The 17,330-nt window shown below is 40.6% G+C and overlaps 1 protein-coding gene across 5 annotated transcripts in view; it reads left to right on the forward strand.

Moving 5' to 3' along the window:
- ARID1B (AT-rich interaction domain 1B) overlaps positions 1 to 17,330 on the forward strand; it is an 843,008-nt gene that overhangs the window by 211,143 nt on the left and 614,535 nt on the right. For 4 of the 5 annotated variants that reach the window (XM_086926863.1, XM_086926866.1, XM_086926865.1 and 1 more), the window contains exon 3: positions 14,304 to 14,420. The exons of the other annotated variant lie outside the window; for it this stretch is intronic. In XM_086926863.1, the coding sequence (XP_086782989.1) occupies positions 14,304 to 14,420 (117 nt within the window). The remainder of the gene's footprint in view (positions 1 to 14,303; positions 14,421 to 17,330) is intronic. 5 annotated transcript variants of the gene reach the window in all.

Genomic DNA, 17,330 nt, shown 5'->3' on the forward strand with positions numbered 1-17,330 from the left:
AGGCACGAGTTTACCCTGTGGTGTTAGTTTGTTCTACCACTGTAAAGAGCCCTGTTTCCATAGTCCACATCAGAGGGCGAGATGGACCAGAAGCATAAATGTCATACTGTATGAAGAAAACCATCACAGGCAATCACTAGTAGATGAAGAAATTAGAAATACCGAAATCCTAAAGGTAGTTGGTGCAAGTATATCAAGTTTCTTACTAGGGTTTGTATTAAAAATATGTTTTGTATGCAGAGCGCAGCCAAGAACTACCTCAAAAAACTGGATTAGGTCACAAGTTTTGATGAAACTTATTACACCCTCTGAGAACTAATAGCTCTTCAGCTACTTGAACACTTGATTGTGTGCATAAACGTAACTACCAGCAATGTGATGAAGTATTTTCAAGGTGCCTTTTTTTGGAAATTTCCGTAGGGCATGGTCTTGAAGCATTTAACAGGGTGAAGTAATGCGCCCCCAAATTTTCGTCAGGAACTGCTTTTCAGTACAGCTCCCCAAATGAAGTACCCAGCCTTCTCTTGAGGAAAATTATCACATCACACTTAAAGAATTTCGATGACCTAATCGGCGCAGTCTTACTTAGCTGGTTTTGCCAAGGTTTGAATATGTTTCGTTAATATAAAGTGGTGGCTTGAAATGCTGCACATAATGGTAAAATACTGTGGCGTGATCTGCCTTCTTGCAGGTGTCGCTGCAGGAGGACCTGAAAATGCCTTAATATGGTTCTGGCCATGACAATACACCGCCTCCGAGATCTTTTCACTAGCTGGAGAAGTTTGCAATTAGAACAATCTCATCATTTTGAGCAAGCTTCCTGTGCATTGCTGCCTGCCAGAAATGTTCTCTATGTATGTAAATTGTTTGCATGTGACGTGTCAGACACCCTCACCGGATCCTTGGAAAGAAAGTGTTCTAAAGTGCATAATTGGGGCCCTTGACTGCAAGCTACAATTATACCCTCACGAGTTAATTCCATGTACGGTAAGCCTAGAGTTCAACATCGGTCGTAAATGAGCGGAAACCTTTTACTGCATTGTAGGAGTGCATTTGTGAATGCTTGACAAAATTAGCTTTAATGGAATGACCTGCAATAGAAAGGTAATGCAGTGGTAAGGCGGGAGGGAGGAGAAGGGAAGTGTGCTTCACTGACGACGACACACTTTTAATGGGTCTCCTATCTTTATTTTTTGTTCTAGAGCCGGCGGTTAAATTTAAGCATATTTCGGTGAATCAAACTCACGGAGCCATCATTTTGCTACATTGCAATATGAAAATACCAACATAAAAGTTGAATGAAATAGGCACCTTGTGAGGAATAGCCTTGCCCAAGGGTTGCAGTGCTTCGTATGAATTTGTTTGCACGGTTCTACAATGGAAACCATGAAAGGATGGATAGTGGGACGAGTCTGTGTTGGTGCATAGGTATAGCACTGTAGCCTCTCACCGAACATTCAGATGACTGTGCTGGTGTTAGTCCAAGCACAGACCTGCCAAACTCCTTAAAAAAAAAAAAAAAGAAAAAATTCACCGTGTGAGGGAACAATAAGGGGCGGGGTCATAAGTTCATGCTTCTAATGGGGTGTGGGCATTGAGGAGGTCTTTGGGAAGGCCACTGCCCGTGAGCCACTGTAACCCCCACAAAAAAACCTTAGGCTGCTGCCCTTGGGAGGCTGCAAAGCCTCGATGGACCTCAGCTGTGCTCAGCTTTACACACAATGTGGGTTTGAAACGCCCTGGAAAGGGTTTTCCAGTTCACATTGTTTTCCTACTGTGTGATATCCGCTTCGCACTGGTGACCATGTGAAAGGAGCGGATATCGTGTGTCACGGTGGTGCCGTGTGAATTGTCTGGTCTGCATGCAGACTGGGTAAGAACATGCGTGCATGCGGCTATAGAGGTAAAGGAAGGCATCGAGGTGGGAGAGGTACTGAGACTAATCCTAGTGGGTATCAGTCAGACCATACGAGACAGGGAGAAGCTTCGTTGGAAGGAACTGATAATGCAGTTAGCTGGTGAAGTATATATACTGGAGCTTTATTGATGGGACTGAGGCTATGCATGTGGAGGGCATTCAAGATTCTTCATGGAAGACTAAAAAGTGGTGGATCTCATGGTTTAACTAGTGTAACAAATTAAGTAGTAATTCAGTGTAAACGTAACTAGTGATGGAGAAAACTCGGACATCTATTAGAATTTGTGTAGCATGGAGATCATTCGCCTCTATGCATAAGGTAAAAGAAAATAGCTCTTGATGAGGAAAGGTTTTCTTAATTGTATTTTCTGGAAGTTCTGTAAAGTTGTCAAAATAGCCTCAGATTTATATTTGAAATGTGTTTGAGATGTATCATCTTCCAACGTGACGATTGTCATTGCTATTTTTTCATCCATCCCTTTTACGTTGTATTTTTGTGCTGTAGCGATTGTGAATTTTGAGGAAGCTTTTGTAAATTTTGCCTAAAAGGTACTTTAATAATGATGATTTCTCTGTCTTTGAATTTGTGTGTGTATTGACATAGAGCTATTACAATTGAAACAATATAATTGCAGTGTGTTTTCAGGCTTACAGAACTGGACCTCAATTAGGCCTCAGCGCCATGTTTATTCAAAATGGATGCCACATCGTAATGTTCATTTTCTGTTACTCATTTAGCAACACGTGCAGCTGGATGTGCTCTGTTTATTTTGTATGACATTTTGTTTTCGAAGAACTAAGGAAGGAAGCCTTTTGCAACATTACAAGGTTCTGCCTGCGTGAACACTGTACTGCATTCTTTAACAATTGACCTCCGTTGTTTATGTAACTAGTTTGTTTTAACGCCTTGGGATGACATTAGGTCAGTAGGGGAGAATCAATATTCACGTACGTGGTTAATGCTAAAATGGTAACGTTATGTTACGTTTGAGAAACATGAATTATGATTAGTTAATAAGGTGTTCGCACTATGCTGACTTTAAATTTTCTTTGATTTACTATGCTGAAAATAGCTGTATAAACCCCTGGTTTTTGAGGCGAGACCAGATCTTTTTCGGTTTACTAGTGATGGTTCCTGATTTACTATTGATTTTCTGCACACTTGAGACTTAACCCTTTCTCTGATTTTGCTCCTTATTGCATTATTCTGTATTTGAAAGTCTTCATGGCAAATTACTTTAATTCATTCTAATGAGATTTTACAATTTTTATTAAATTCTGGATTGTACCCTTGCGTTTTGTAATAAACTTTAATGGTTTTCCTAAATTTCAGATTTAAACCCCCCTTTTTGAGTCAGCCCTTTGTTATTGGCAGTATTTTGAAATATTGATTTAAATCTTATCTCTGGAACATGTTACCTCATAGACTTAGGAGTTAACACCATCCTAATCCCCTACAATTTTCTATGGTTAACACACTTATGATGTCCTGCTCTTTCTTTGGGAAAAGCCTCCAGAATGAGAAGTGTGAACAAATTCCTCTGGAAAGTTAAAGTTAATGTTGCACTCAGCAACATTCTGCTTTCTCTGACCTTCTGTTCTTTGCAAACTATCAGTGGATTTTAACCCCTAAAGAAACCAAAAACGAGTTTTTAGAAGTGGACCAACTGTGTTTCCGGAAACGTAAAAAGTTGTTGTTCAGAGTAAAAGTAAAACTCAAGCCATGTGATATCCCAGCAAGATTTAAATTCTGCAGTTTTAGGTGCTGATGTAGGAAGTGAAGTCCTCATTGAAAACTCACCCAGCATTTAGGTTTGTACTATTCAATCAATCAATAAATCTTTATTCGGTAGATAAGATAACCATAAAAGAATACCGATTCATAATAATAAAATCAATTTAATGGATGACAATAAAAACAGACAATCAAATAACTTGGAGACAAGGAGCACATAAAACAATTAATCGGGTCTTGTTTTCCTTGTCGCCCAGACAGCTCGTAAAGAGGATAAAACAGTAAAAGTCACCTGCTTCGTGGGTAGCATCTGTAAATACACCAAGGTGGACCTAACTTGTTTAAAGTACAATGATTTCAGCAAATGGATTAAAAATCACTTCCTCGGCCAACTGAAGTAATAGCAAAACATTATAAAATGGAGCAAATCCTGCAGCTACACATTGTAGCAGCCACAAGATGCCCTTTCCTCAGGCCGAACCCACCAACATGCGGAAGCCAAAAAGGATGCAATTGATTAGACCTAAACCTAACCTGTCATGCTGTGAGCGAACCGAGCCCAGGCATGGCTCCAACCTCTGTACAGTTTTCAGAAGAATATGGCCCCTACCTGCTGGCTTCTGGATTTCTAAGCTGTCTCTCCCCAAACGGGAGCGTTCTAGGAACAATATTTTAACACCACCCAACTCATGGGCAGAGAGAGTAGCTGGATTCATAAAAATATCAGGCCTAACTAAAGAGATTTGTACTATTATTCTTTCAGATTTTTATGTGGTACAGTTTTAAGGTCTGGCAGTGTTTTGTAAGACACTTCGGAGGATATATACTATGTAGCCTGGGGTGTAGGAATGCTTTCACAGCATTGGCTTCCTCTCTGTTGCAGTGCTAGAAACTCCAATTGTGTTGTTGAAGAGTTATCTTTGCATCCCTCCATCTTCACTTGGACTGTTGAGCTAGCAAGTAGAAGAAAGATGTAACGTCTTTCAGTTTAGTTTCATTTAATGACATTAAGTACTTAGTGTTCAAAGGTTCAAAGGTTTTTTTATTTGCATAATTAGTTAAAATTATTACAAAATTCGCATAATAAAATAACGATACAAAATTTATTTAAAAAAAAAAAATTACTAAAATTGTTGTCTCTCGGCTATTGTTTTGTTTGGGGACGGGGCTTGTGAGGTCCTGGGGTTAAGCTGGCCCTGTTTGCCCACGAACTGGATGGTCCTCATATTCTATTAGGTCTAAAAGTTTTCTTGCTTCTGCCAACAATTTGACTCCACGGCATACTAGGATTATGTTGGAACCACCGAGCCAGCTTGTGACTGCGTGTGGTTTACAACAGGGCAGATGACACTTGAACATTGTACAATGTACATTTTCATTTAGCTCTCTGGGCGTGGACTGTTTAGGCCACACACACACACGCATTCAGTCACTCACTCCAAGTTGCCGGTCTCCACAGTTGTTCGTGCTCGTTTACCCATATTCCCTAGTGCGTTCATCCGGCATAGACTGCAGATAGGTTTTAGGTTCTGCTGCTTTTAAATTTCTCTGTCTGGAAGTAACTATAAGTCCTGCACCACTAAACTTTAGGAACACCTTTAGTTTTAAAGCCATCGTGCAGCATAAGCGTAAAAAAATGACAGTCTCTTCTAACTTCAAAAAGTGTATTTAATTAACACGTAGGACCTTTTCACTTTAGTACGCTCATCAGATTATATTGGTGCACTGAGAAGTATTATTTTAAAAGTGATAGCTTTCAAATATGAATTTAGAAACATTAATTCTTACCCCCACCCTGACAACTCCACTAGTGAATTAAAGAGGCAAATTAGTTATGTGGTCTCTTTGGGTGACCTGGGTTCCTTTTATACAAGTAAAACATTATAGTTTGTTAAATAAAACAAATGGAAGTTTTTGTACAGCATGCATCTTGAAGTCCTGAGATCCTCGTATGTGTGATAATGAAGAAAAAGGAGAGAAAGTGAAAAAAAACTATTGGCTAGGACCACACAGTTTGGCAAAGTGGGGAAGCTGAGATTAATCCCAAGTTTTATGGTTTCACATTGTGCAATTCAGCAACTAGAGTATATGCTTTGCTTCCCCTACACCCGCTTTACCGCAAATGGCTTATAGAAAGCTGTAGTGAGTGGAAAACAAATGTAATTAACACAATAGCAGACCAATGGATGAGGTGGGTTAGCTGAAAGTCTTGATAAGTAAGTAAAGGTTCTGGTTAATGCCAGACTTAGACCAGCATTGTCAAAAACAGTAGGTCTGGCGTTGACTGCTAGGCTTTGTGAGTGCTTGTTTTGTGATAGTTTTTGTCAATCTTTATAGAGAGGCAAGCTGTCAGCCCTTGGCCAATCTAAAAAAAATATATATATTGGCTAAAAGCAAAATAGCTCTTTGGTCTTAAAGATCACATTTTACTGTAGTAATCCTGCAACTGAAGGGAGCTATTTTGTGCATGGATGTACTCTTTGTGAAAGAGCAGAATGCTGTCACTCACAGTAAAGTTAGCCAGTGACTGAAGTGGGTTCCACCATTGCCCCATGCTGTCTGCTATAGTGGGCAGAAGAAAATGTGAGTGACACAGTAACAGACCAGTGAATGAAGAGGGTTAGCTGAAAGCCCCTTTATAAGTAAGCATACACATAACCTTTCTAAATTTGAAAGGTCTTGGCTAATGCCGAATATAAAAAGGCATGCAGAGCGAAGAGAATTGCAGAGCCTAAGTTAACCTGCAGTGCATTTTCAAAAACGAATTAATAATTATTTAACCAATCAATAGACATGTGAAACGCTTTATTCCACCAGGGTTAGGCTTGTGCTTATAATAACTCCAATAAAATAAATGCATAAAGTAACCAAATATTTTGTGTGATAATAGACACCAATATTCAGTGCGTTTGGTCACAACATTGTGTCTATTTATTTTTGCACTGGAAGAAAGATTGATGTTCGAAATTTTATTTTTGTTGAAGTTATACTAGAGTCTTAAAAACAATGAACAAACACATTCTGATATATTTAGAACCCTGATTACTCAAAGATACGTACAAAAAAATCTGCAAATAAACCTGGCTGCCTTTGTGGGTGCAGACTGCCTTAGTAACAATGTACGAATTAACATAGGAACTTTCAGTCAGTAATGAGATTATAAAAGCCCACATTTCAATCTTTTACAAGTCGCAAGAGTCTGTGCTTCCCTTTCGGACTCAAATGGAAATTAATTGATGCTCTATGGTTGCTTATGCTGTCACAAAGCATTGAACACTTACCGACCTATTTGCCTGCCCATGCCATGGCTATTGTTAACCCTTCATAAAGGTGAAGCGTCAATTGCATCCCGGTTTGCCCTAGTCTGTGACAGAGTAGTATCTGGTGACCAATTGTAGGTGTGTGTGGGGAAGTGGAACTTTCAAGAGAGCTATCTTTAAGGCCCACCTACCAATTCACTCTTGTCAGTTGCTTTGTGTTATTCTTGTACCTGCAAGGCAGATGAAGCTGTTACAAGATGAAAGCCTGGACTAATTTGTTTTCTGTCCCATGCAGGCCTCGGTCTTTTCTACTGCGGTTGTGCACACATGCCTCATAGAAATTGAGAAGTCAGACTTTCTGTGAATTACTGCCCAGAATCCCATTGCACTGTGACGAATTTCTGCATCTTGGTACTAATTTAACTAGAGTTGTGCTGGTGCATTTGTAATATATCTATTAAACAGAAATGGAAGCAGTATTCCGACCTACCTAAAGTCTATATTCCATGTATGGGTTCTCTGTGAATGGCTCCGTGTCTCCCCACTGAAGGATCGTCTCACTTGGGGCTGAGTTTTATCGCTCCCTAACTCACTGAGCGAATGTATCAGTGTTTAAGTGTATTAAGTGATAATTGGCTACTTTTTGTGTTCGCAACCATTAGAAAATAGGTGAACAGAAATAAAGCTTTACTATCCACCCAGTAAAAATCCGGGGGGAAAAATGCTCACTATTTTAACAATTTCAGAACCAAAAATCCATACATTTTCTGTTTCTTAGATATGTTTTGTTGCAGTGTTCCTCCATTTTAATAATATAAAAAAAATACCCCGCCCTAGTTTTTTGCCGCGCTGTTGTCACAGCTTAAACATTCTTGCAGAGGCACGATTCTCCTCACTCCTGTGACTGCCTGAGTAAGGTCCCACTGCTTTTGATGATTGGAGCAGATGTCTGCTTCTAGTATTGCTGCTATCACCCCGCACAGGCAATTGAAGCCGAGAGATGGGATCCCCCTGTAACCGCCATGCGCCACAGCAGAAAGAGTTATTGATGGAGCAGGTCAGCGCCCCTATACCTTCATAAAAACAACTCTCCTCACAAGTAATCATAGGATTTGTGATGGTCATTTAATGTTTTTAGCCAACTTCTCTAGAAAACTCTTGTTGCGCACCAGCCCAATATAGAACATGTTTCTGAGTTTGGAGATGAGGTAAATTGTAACCAAAAGCCCACCCCCTCGTCTTCCTTCCGCTCCCCTGTCACCTGCTGTTTTCCGACACCGAACATGACCTCTTCTTCTTGACTGGGCCATATTGTCAAAGACACCCTATTAGGGCCTAGTGGAAATTAGCATGTGTTGAAATGCTCTTGTATAGATATTACAGTCTTTCTAACACTGGTTGGAAGTGTTATCATAACAGCTTAAAAATCATGCCGCGAAGATGCTCATGAAATATTTGATGAGAATGGCACAGAAAAACATATGGGTGCTTGGAAACGAAAACTATGTGTCGCACTGATTATGCTGCAGCATATGTGGTTCATGCGTATAAATACCCAGAACAAGGCTGCAAATTAAAATCTGCATTTGTTAAGAAGTGTCAAAACAAAAGTTTCCTAGGTGGATGGATCACTTTCCTCGTTTAGCTTTCTTGTTTTTAATGAAACATTTAGGGTGAATTTAAACTCCAGGTCCCCTTGCATTTTCTGGGACTAATGGGAAACTATTTGCAATCACTGTTAATACCTCGGAGCTAAATGTTTTACCATTGTTTTTCTTACTCGACTACACCATTCCAATTCTGCTCCAAAAACAGAATTGGTAGCCATCCTTTACACATGACAGAAAACCCTTCCAAGCAGTGACGTGACTCAAAATGGTGGGGTTCTGTGCAGAATGTATGAAGGTGCCCCCGAGTCTCCCATATCTCGTAGATATTCATTGGCATTGGCCTTGGCCTGGGTGGGTCTTTGGTTGTGCCCCTGCTCCCAAGCATATTTCTGACCCTGGGCTTTTGTCAATGTTCTGTTGCTTGATTTGCTAGTTGAAGCCCACTAATGTGTTTTATCAAGAAATGGCCACTGCATTTAGGAACACTCTACAAAGAAAAAATGTCAGCCAAATCTTTGCACCATTGTTTTTAAACCAGTGGAAGTCTTTGGGGCATCTTGCTTTATCCATAGAATGTACATCCTTGGATGGTGTCTGTGTTGTGCTGTTGCTTGTAAATTGCAGATAACCTTTAAGTGACAATGTTGTGGTGTAGCTGTGCAATAGGCTTCACATCTCATGTCTTTGCATTTGGTCTGTGTCTTCTGCAATTTTCAATTTGTGTTTGGTATACGTTTATTATATCCATAGTACTATGTCTTGGAAGCTAAGGCCCAATTCAATCAGCATGCGTAGTCCTAATACTACAGTTTTGAAGAGTGGATACATAAACATACTTTTAGTTGCTCCAAATAGCAGCAAGCTGTGTAGCTTCCTTCCGTCATGCTCGATGTAGAAGCATCACAAACGCACGAATAAGATGGACTGTCTCCTTTTCCCATGTTTCATGTTATTCTTTCTTTAGTAGTTTGTTAATAGGATGTGTAGAAGATCTGTGTGGAGCTTTGTATGTACACTGTAAAAAGGTATCTGCATTTACCAGTTTCCTACTTGTGATTCCTGCTTTCCACTGTAATGAAGCAGTGTATATCACTTTGGAAGTGACCACACCAGAGGCCTGAGCTGAACAATTGGTGTAAGTGGAAGACGGTGGCCGGCATGATTCATGCAGGGTGTGTTCAGGATTTTTTCAGAATAACCCTCTGTGGGGATGTTGCATATACCGTACATGTTGCAGTCAGTTCCTCATGACGCCAGTGTACAGTACACACAAATTTAAAGACTGCAACGACCACCATTGTCTCATTATTTTTGCACGTGAAGGAGTGGAAGTGAATCACTTTATAGCAATATTAATCTTAACTATGCATACATAATCAGTTATTTGTCTTATTAAGCATTTATGTTTGAATTCTTTCATATATGTTATTAAATTATAAAGCTAATTTAACACCCCTCCCTATACGTCCCTATCTGGCCCTTTCTTTTTCATTCATCAGTAATACTAAGTTTTTTCTGTGCTTAATCAGTTTTCGAAGTAGCAAATCTGTATTTTGACTTTGTAGGGATTTCATATAATCCTCTGCCTCCCATGTAAAATGCGGTGATTGATGTCCATGTTGACCTATAATGCATGGGTCCAGTGAGCAAAACTGAAGTGACTGCTGTTTGGGGTATATGTGTCGCTTGGGTGTCCGGTATTGTTTTATTTAGTGGTACTGCGCTGTAAGCCTTCGCCGCCCTCTGTGTCCGCTGTAGTCTAGGATTGATTTGCTTGTTCCCTTTTAATATTGCGGCTCATGTTGACTTTACCGGTAATAGAGTGATTTGTTGCAGCTGCTGCCCATCACTGGACAAGACATAGTTACAGTAATAACTTGTAATCGCTTGGTGAGTAGATTAGGAAGGTGAGATGGACTTTTCATTGCAGTGGTTCTATCTGCAGGACCACGTCTGCCTTGATGGGAGCAAGCTGGCATTTACGTCAATGCTGTATGAGCCATTCTGCGTCTTTTGGGATCACCCAAAGTTGATTTTATTGTGTTTAGATGTTATAGGCTGCTGAGACATCCCCGGGAAGAGCTGGTTCCCTGCCAGTTGGAGGGAGTTGCAGGGTACTTGCGTGGGCAAAAGTTGTCCAGTGCTGTCCAGTATTAACCCAATAGTTTCTTTCTAACGGGAAATAAAAACAAGCATAAGCCGATGTAGCCAATGCTCGCTGCTATCTTCCATCTTCACCAATACTTGTTTCGATTTGTCATGTTTTAAAGTTCTTTAATATTGGGGAGCTGCCGGACTATTGCCAATATAAAAAGAAATGGCTAAAAGCCACAGTTACTTGTCGGTCTCAAAAAGCACAGATGGCCTAATTCGACTTTAGCACTGAAGGGAATTACTTTGTTTGGGGATGAGCTCCTTGTGAAAGAGAAGAATGTAGGCACTCGTGGTGGAAGTGGTATGACTCACTGAACGATTTTGTACGCTGTAGTGGACAGAAGATGACTGTGAATGACCCAGCAAGTCAATGGATGAAGAGAGTGGGCTAAAAGCCCCTATCATCTAATTTGTTAAAATCAAAAGGTCCTTGGCTAGTACCATACCTAAGAAGCAATACACGTAGTATCTTCTAAGAATTTCAGTTTATTTACTGCTCTAAACCGGAATTTGTTGTCTTTACATCTGTGTGAAGATGATGTCCTCCTATGCCTGTGCAGATTGTCTTCCCAATTTACCTTTCAAGAGATGTTGCCACAAGAATTCTTCAGAAGACTAAATTGATGAGACCAAGGGACTGCAACCTTTTTATTATTGGTGGATGTCCCAAAAGGTGGTTTAATTTGGTAGAATGACACAGAACTTTAATCTTTGATATAGGCCCTGAATATGGACTGACAAAATGTGGTCTGCCCTCTCTTCATGTTAGCCAGCCTAGCCAGTGCCACCATACCGTGTGAATTGGCAAGCTTGGGAAAGAGGTTTACGATCTTCAAGCTTGGCTTTGTTCGTGGCAGTTATTTCATGAATAACCTGTGGGCTGTTTTTGCGGTTAAAGATGTGGCTTGTCTTATAGGGCCATTACTCCAACTTTCGTTGGCAGATGTATTCTTGTTCGTGGAGAACTACATGTCTCCAGCCTTTGTACACATGGCAAGCATATGTGTCTCGGTTAATTCTAGTTTGTGTGTGCTACAGTCACACCTTTAGTAAGACTAATTACAAGCCTCTAGTCTGAATTAAGATCCCCTGGCAATACTAGGGGGCTACTGAGCCCTAGAAATCACCTTTAGGTCACAAAAGAATTCACTGACAAGAGAACATCCCTGATAGAGGTGTGGTGCAACGGCCAGAGCGGCTGACTCTGGAGCACAGTTCTCATGGCTCGAGTCTCAGCGGCAGCTCAGCATCATGTGACTCCTGGCAAAAGGTTTACTTAATCTCCCCGACGGCCCCCCAGTGCCGCGATACCCCCAGGGGTGATGAACTTGCGCTTTACAAATGTGGAATTATTATTTTTATATCCCTCCCTCCTAAGCGAATACCAAAAGTGAGTCTCCCGTTTTTGGATCTCTTCAGGTTCCCTTTTCACTTAATTATGTGAGAACGGAAATTTAGTGTGCATTTCAATTTGAGGGTGAACTGTTATTTTGGGCATTCCGCTAGATTGCAGCGTCCCTCTGCCTCTCATGTCTGCACTGTAAACCTAGATGCCTGTGTGATTCGGTCTTGTGACATGCTATTCTCTCTGCTGTGGGCCGTGTCTGTTATGGTGGCTTGTGGGCTGACTTACATTGAAAAGCTTTCAGAGCCGTTCTGATCAGGCGCCTTCTGCTTTAGGACCAAGCGCTCTTGTGTACCAGCCACAACTGGCGTTCGGTATGTGTGGGCGTCAGAGAGTGGGTTTTATTTTATCGGAGGCACGGAATATAACAAAAATGAAAACGAGTGCATAGTACTTCATATTTCCCACCAGGGCTCACTTAGTTGTTTGGCCATTATCACATATGGTTTCTGAATTACATTTGTATTTCTGTGTGTCCCTTTTGTGCAATAGAGATAATAAAAGTAGACAATTATACTTGGTTGTCCTTTCCTATTAGCACTCAGTCCTTCTAGACCGGTAAAGTGTAAATGCATAGTGTTTAGTAAGGTGTGTAGTTTGAGAATTGGATGATCAGAGAAGGTACTGGTAGCAATTCTGCTCATGTGATTTAGAAAGTGTTCCTGCCATGAAATGTTGATTTTTGTATAGTTAGAACCACCTTCAGACTGGTTCAAAATGTACTGGAAAAGGGAGAGACTGCAGAGATAAGGGGGGAATAGAAAAGAGGAAAGGAAGCAGAAGATGTTATATTTTGATTGTTAGGAGCTTTCTCTGAATAAGCTATTAGCTGAAACATTGTGAGGCGCGGCCTCAAATGGAGACCCTACAGGAAGATAGAGGCAGAAAGAGCTGAAGATTGGTTCAGCTGCTGGTGGGAAAACGAATATAGTGTAAGGATGGTTTAAGAAGCAAGTGCAAATGAGCAGGAGTGAGAGAAGTCTGACTTAGGAAGAATGAGGCAAAGAAGCCTGAAGAGATTACGGTCAGACTCCATGATTTTACCAGACTTTTTCATAAACAGCAATTTGTAGTATGTAAAGAGTACCACAGCAGTACTAGTAATGGACTCTAAACCGGTATTCACAAACCTATGAATGGAAATCTACAGCTCTCCTATCTTTTCTATGCACAGATCTCTGTACATGTAGGTGTACGTTTTAGTAGTAAATGTTGGCAGGACAAGAAGGAATGGCTGGAAAATGGGGAATACTTACTAATACATCTGATGTGAAGAGGTACATTTAAAGAGCAGGTTAGGAAGGGACATGCTAATACGAACACATGCCCACAGAATAGTAAAGCCATTTCTATTCACAAACTACACTTCTAAAGTTGCTAGAGCATTGAAGGTGCACTCCTATAAAAAAGTAGAAAACAATGAATGTTGAGGTGTTTTTGTAACGATTATTTAAAACTTATTTATAATTTAAATTGATAATCAATTTTATTATTTAACTCCCATTTAATTTAATGTGCTGTAACATTTCATTGCATCGTGGGTAAAAAAAAATTCAAAAAAATTATATTCTATTTTACATTAGAATATTTTGAATATTTTATTTTAAAGAAAAATGCATTTTAATATTTTTTCCTTAACTTACGGATAGGGATATCTCTGCCGTCGTAGAGATCTTCACCTGCATGTACAAAGTTACTAATAAGTAACTACATTAATAATTCCTGCTCTATGAGCCTCTACACCCTGATTTGAAGGGGGGAGACGTTTAAATCTACACCCAGAGGTACATCTATCGTGAGAAATATTGATTAGCAAACAAATTGTAGATTCACACCTAGGTATAGTAGTAAATATAAATGTAAGCAAATACACATGTGTATATTCACATTTGTAAAATAGGCTCTCGATTTATTTTAAAAAAAACAGATACCTCTGTGAGTGATTATCTTATGGAAGTGCAATAGAAAATATCTTTTCAAAATAATTTGGTGTAAAGAACGGTCAAGTATCACCTAGAGTTAGGAAAATAAAAATGGTGCGTAGTGGGTCAGGTTGCAGACTTGTAACGTTGACTTGGCCTACCCTTGACCAGTGAGTAGAAAACATCTAGTCTGGCTTGAAGTTGTAGCATCTGATTAAGTGGATGCGTGACTGTGAACCTTCTATAGTTTCCTTCAGCTTCCTGACTCATGTGTCTGCTTTGCTTGGCTCTTCTAACAGATGCCGCCTCAGTATGGTCAGCAAGGTGTAAGTGGCTACTGCCAACAGTCATATTACAACCAGCAGCCGCAGCCACAGTACCTGTCGCAGGCCCAGCAGCGTTACCAAGCCCAGCAGGTAAGCACTGCCACCCGCTGATTGCAGCTCCCTTGTCTCACTGATTGAACCATGCTTGAGTCTATTCGGGCAAGAAATTAACAGACACACTTGGCCAAAGTGGGCCATTTTAATGTGCAGTTATTTGCTCAGTATGTCAATCAGGTTGCCTTTGAGTGAATTAGGTGATACGCTGTTTCGTTCAAACTTGAGGCCAGTGTGGAGAACAATATTTTCAGGCAGGTACAGACTGACCATTAACCCAGTCTAGCGTTCTCCTGACTGGCTGGCCTGCATTAGTCTTTGGAGCTGCGTCCTTGGTGGCTTAGGGTCACTTCTTTGCAGGTTTTGATATTCTCCTTATTAGCATCACTAAAGATAATAAAAATGTGTTTCTTTAAAGTTGCTTTCAGTAGGACACCTTCTTGTGTTGTCTCCCCTCTCGCCTATAACTGGTTAAGAAATGCTGGCCCCTATAGGTGTCTCTGCAGAGCACAAGTTCATAGTGTGTAGAGGTCTGTGAGAGAACTGTTACCCTTGATGTTCACCCTTCTCCCACCATCTTTCAGTAGCACTTAAAAAGGCATGTTCAGTGTTGAGCCTACCCACACCTCCCACTGTTCACTTTCCAAACGTAGTAGGTCTCTGTTGCCATTTCTTCGCAGTTTGACTACGTGAGTACTAAACGTCTTGCTCCTAAGACTCTTCTCAGCAATAGGTTGGAGATGATCTCTGCTCTTTGTCAGGCACTCTCATGATGCAGCTTAAGAAGCTAGAAATGGTGCTCTTCTATGTCTATGAAGCACCATGCAGCTTGAAAAGTACGAACAAAAATGTGTAACCCGATCAGGGTAAATCCTTTCTCCTAATTTGAACAGTTGTGCATAGAAAGTGGAAAACGAGCCTTCTGTATCATCACAGAATGTCAGAATGAAGTTGTCTAGTCCCATTATTTTTGACGTTTTGTAAAACAACGTAGACAAACCGAAATGTGGGTCAGGAGGAGAAAGAAAATGTTGTTTATACCTGGAGGGAGTGTCCGTCAATTCACACCGCTTTTTGAAAAGAAGCTTGGGATAAGTTGTAGTCTCTAGCACCGCAGAGGCTATAAGATGATGTTTCCAGTGCTGGTAGGCTTGGTTCAATAGAAAGTGTTACATTCTGTCTAGTTTTTCGGGGACACTCTAGACATCCGCATGCTTGAGAGTCTGGCTGATCTCCAACAAAAACGTCTTGTCCAACATCTTTTCCTCTTTTGAAACACAAAAACTCTTGGATATTAATTTACTCTTCACATTGTTTTCTTATCGTGTTTCATAGTTGTATTTTACCTTTGGTTGGGAATGGTAATTTCAGAAGTATTTAGATCTGCAATAATGGAAAAATTGATCAAAACACTTAGTTGCCATTTTCACATGGAAACCAGCTTTGTAGAAGAAAAATTTCAGTGCCAATAATTTAAATATTTCTGTTTCTGGCCTTTTGTTAAAATAAAAAGTTACACATTTGAAATGTTATATTTCCCTCGCAGGTGAATTCTATGTATTTGCGTGAAAGTCAAGTAGACGGAGTATAGATACCTATGGTCAAACAGAATCTCCCTACTGTAACAAATCAAAACAGCTCGTTCATTTGAAGATTGGGCTTTTTTGCAGGTTGGATCTGAGTCTCTTTCACTATCAACCAATGGTCATACAATTCATTGTCTGAACAGTATTCCAAGTGGGTCCCATTAACTGAGTAGGTGGTTTACCAGATTTGGCTCAGCATGTAGGGGTGTAGGAGAAGCCCAAAATAATCAAAGTTTGTCATTCAGATAGGGTGGAACTGTGCCTCCTCTGCTGAACCCCTTCGCCCAAGGGAAACGTGGTGCTGGGATGAAGGAGCAGATGTGGTGCTGTCCCAGATCATGGTACCTTACAAGGTAAGTTAACACCTTGGTTAAAAGGGGTGGAATCACCTGTTTTTGCACAAGTGTATTAGCCTGTGTTTCTGTGTGTTTGTCTGTGGTGGCCCTTCGAGGCATTGAGTGACTCAGGCTGATATTTGTTGGCCATACTGTTTGTGAAGTAGACATCCCTGGCATTTGGTGGGCATTTGCGGCATAAGTAAATATCTCTAGCTGTCACACCTGGTTTCATATGCAACCAAGCATGTGATAGGTACCTTTCTCTGGCTTCTGGTGGGCATCATGACGGCTGGTAGCCCTTATTGTTTGTACCCGGCCTCCACGACATCTGATAGGCATTGCTAAGCTGTGCTTCCAATTACTCGGCTTGTGGCACAGTAATAAAGGTTGATACTTGATGAAAACAAGAGCTGATATTTGGAGGCCACACAAATCTATTTACTAAAAATGCAAAGTTGACATTTGAGAGCAAAATTGGTGCATTTACAATAGTTGACTATTTGAGGTCTGGGTACACATTTAATTCGTTATGGCAAGTTATTTCCTTGGGGTGGCGTAGTGAGCTAAAGAACGATGATGGATTCAACCCAGATCTGTGACGTAGGGTGAGTGTCTGAAAAGTTTCAGCGCTCCGTCCATCATCTCCTTGTGTTAGCCCTTATTGCTTGTACCTGACCTCCACAACATCTGATAGGCATTGCTAGGCTGTGCTTCAAATTCCTGGGCTTGTGGCACAGTAATAAAAGTTGGTACTTGATGAAAACAAGAGCTGATATTTGGAGGCCACACATCTATTTACTAAAAATGCGAAGTTGGCATTTGAGAGCAAAATTGGTGCATTTTCAATAGTTGGCTAGAGGTCTGTGTACACATTTAATTCGTTCTGGGAAGTTATTTCCTTGGGGTTAGATTACATTATTTGATATGATTGTCTGTTTGTAACGCGTGGTTTTCGTCTCTATTTCTGGAGCCTGTCTACGGTGTCACCACTCCTGCTCTATGGTACATGAGCCTCTGAAATC

Source organism: Lissotriton vulgaris, chromosome 6, assembly GCF_964263255.1.
Source record: "Lissotriton vulgaris chromosome 6, aLisVul1.2, whole genome shotgun sequence".
Taxonomy (NCBI): Eukaryota; Metazoa; Chordata; class Amphibia; order Caudata; family Salamandridae; genus Lissotriton; species Lissotriton vulgaris.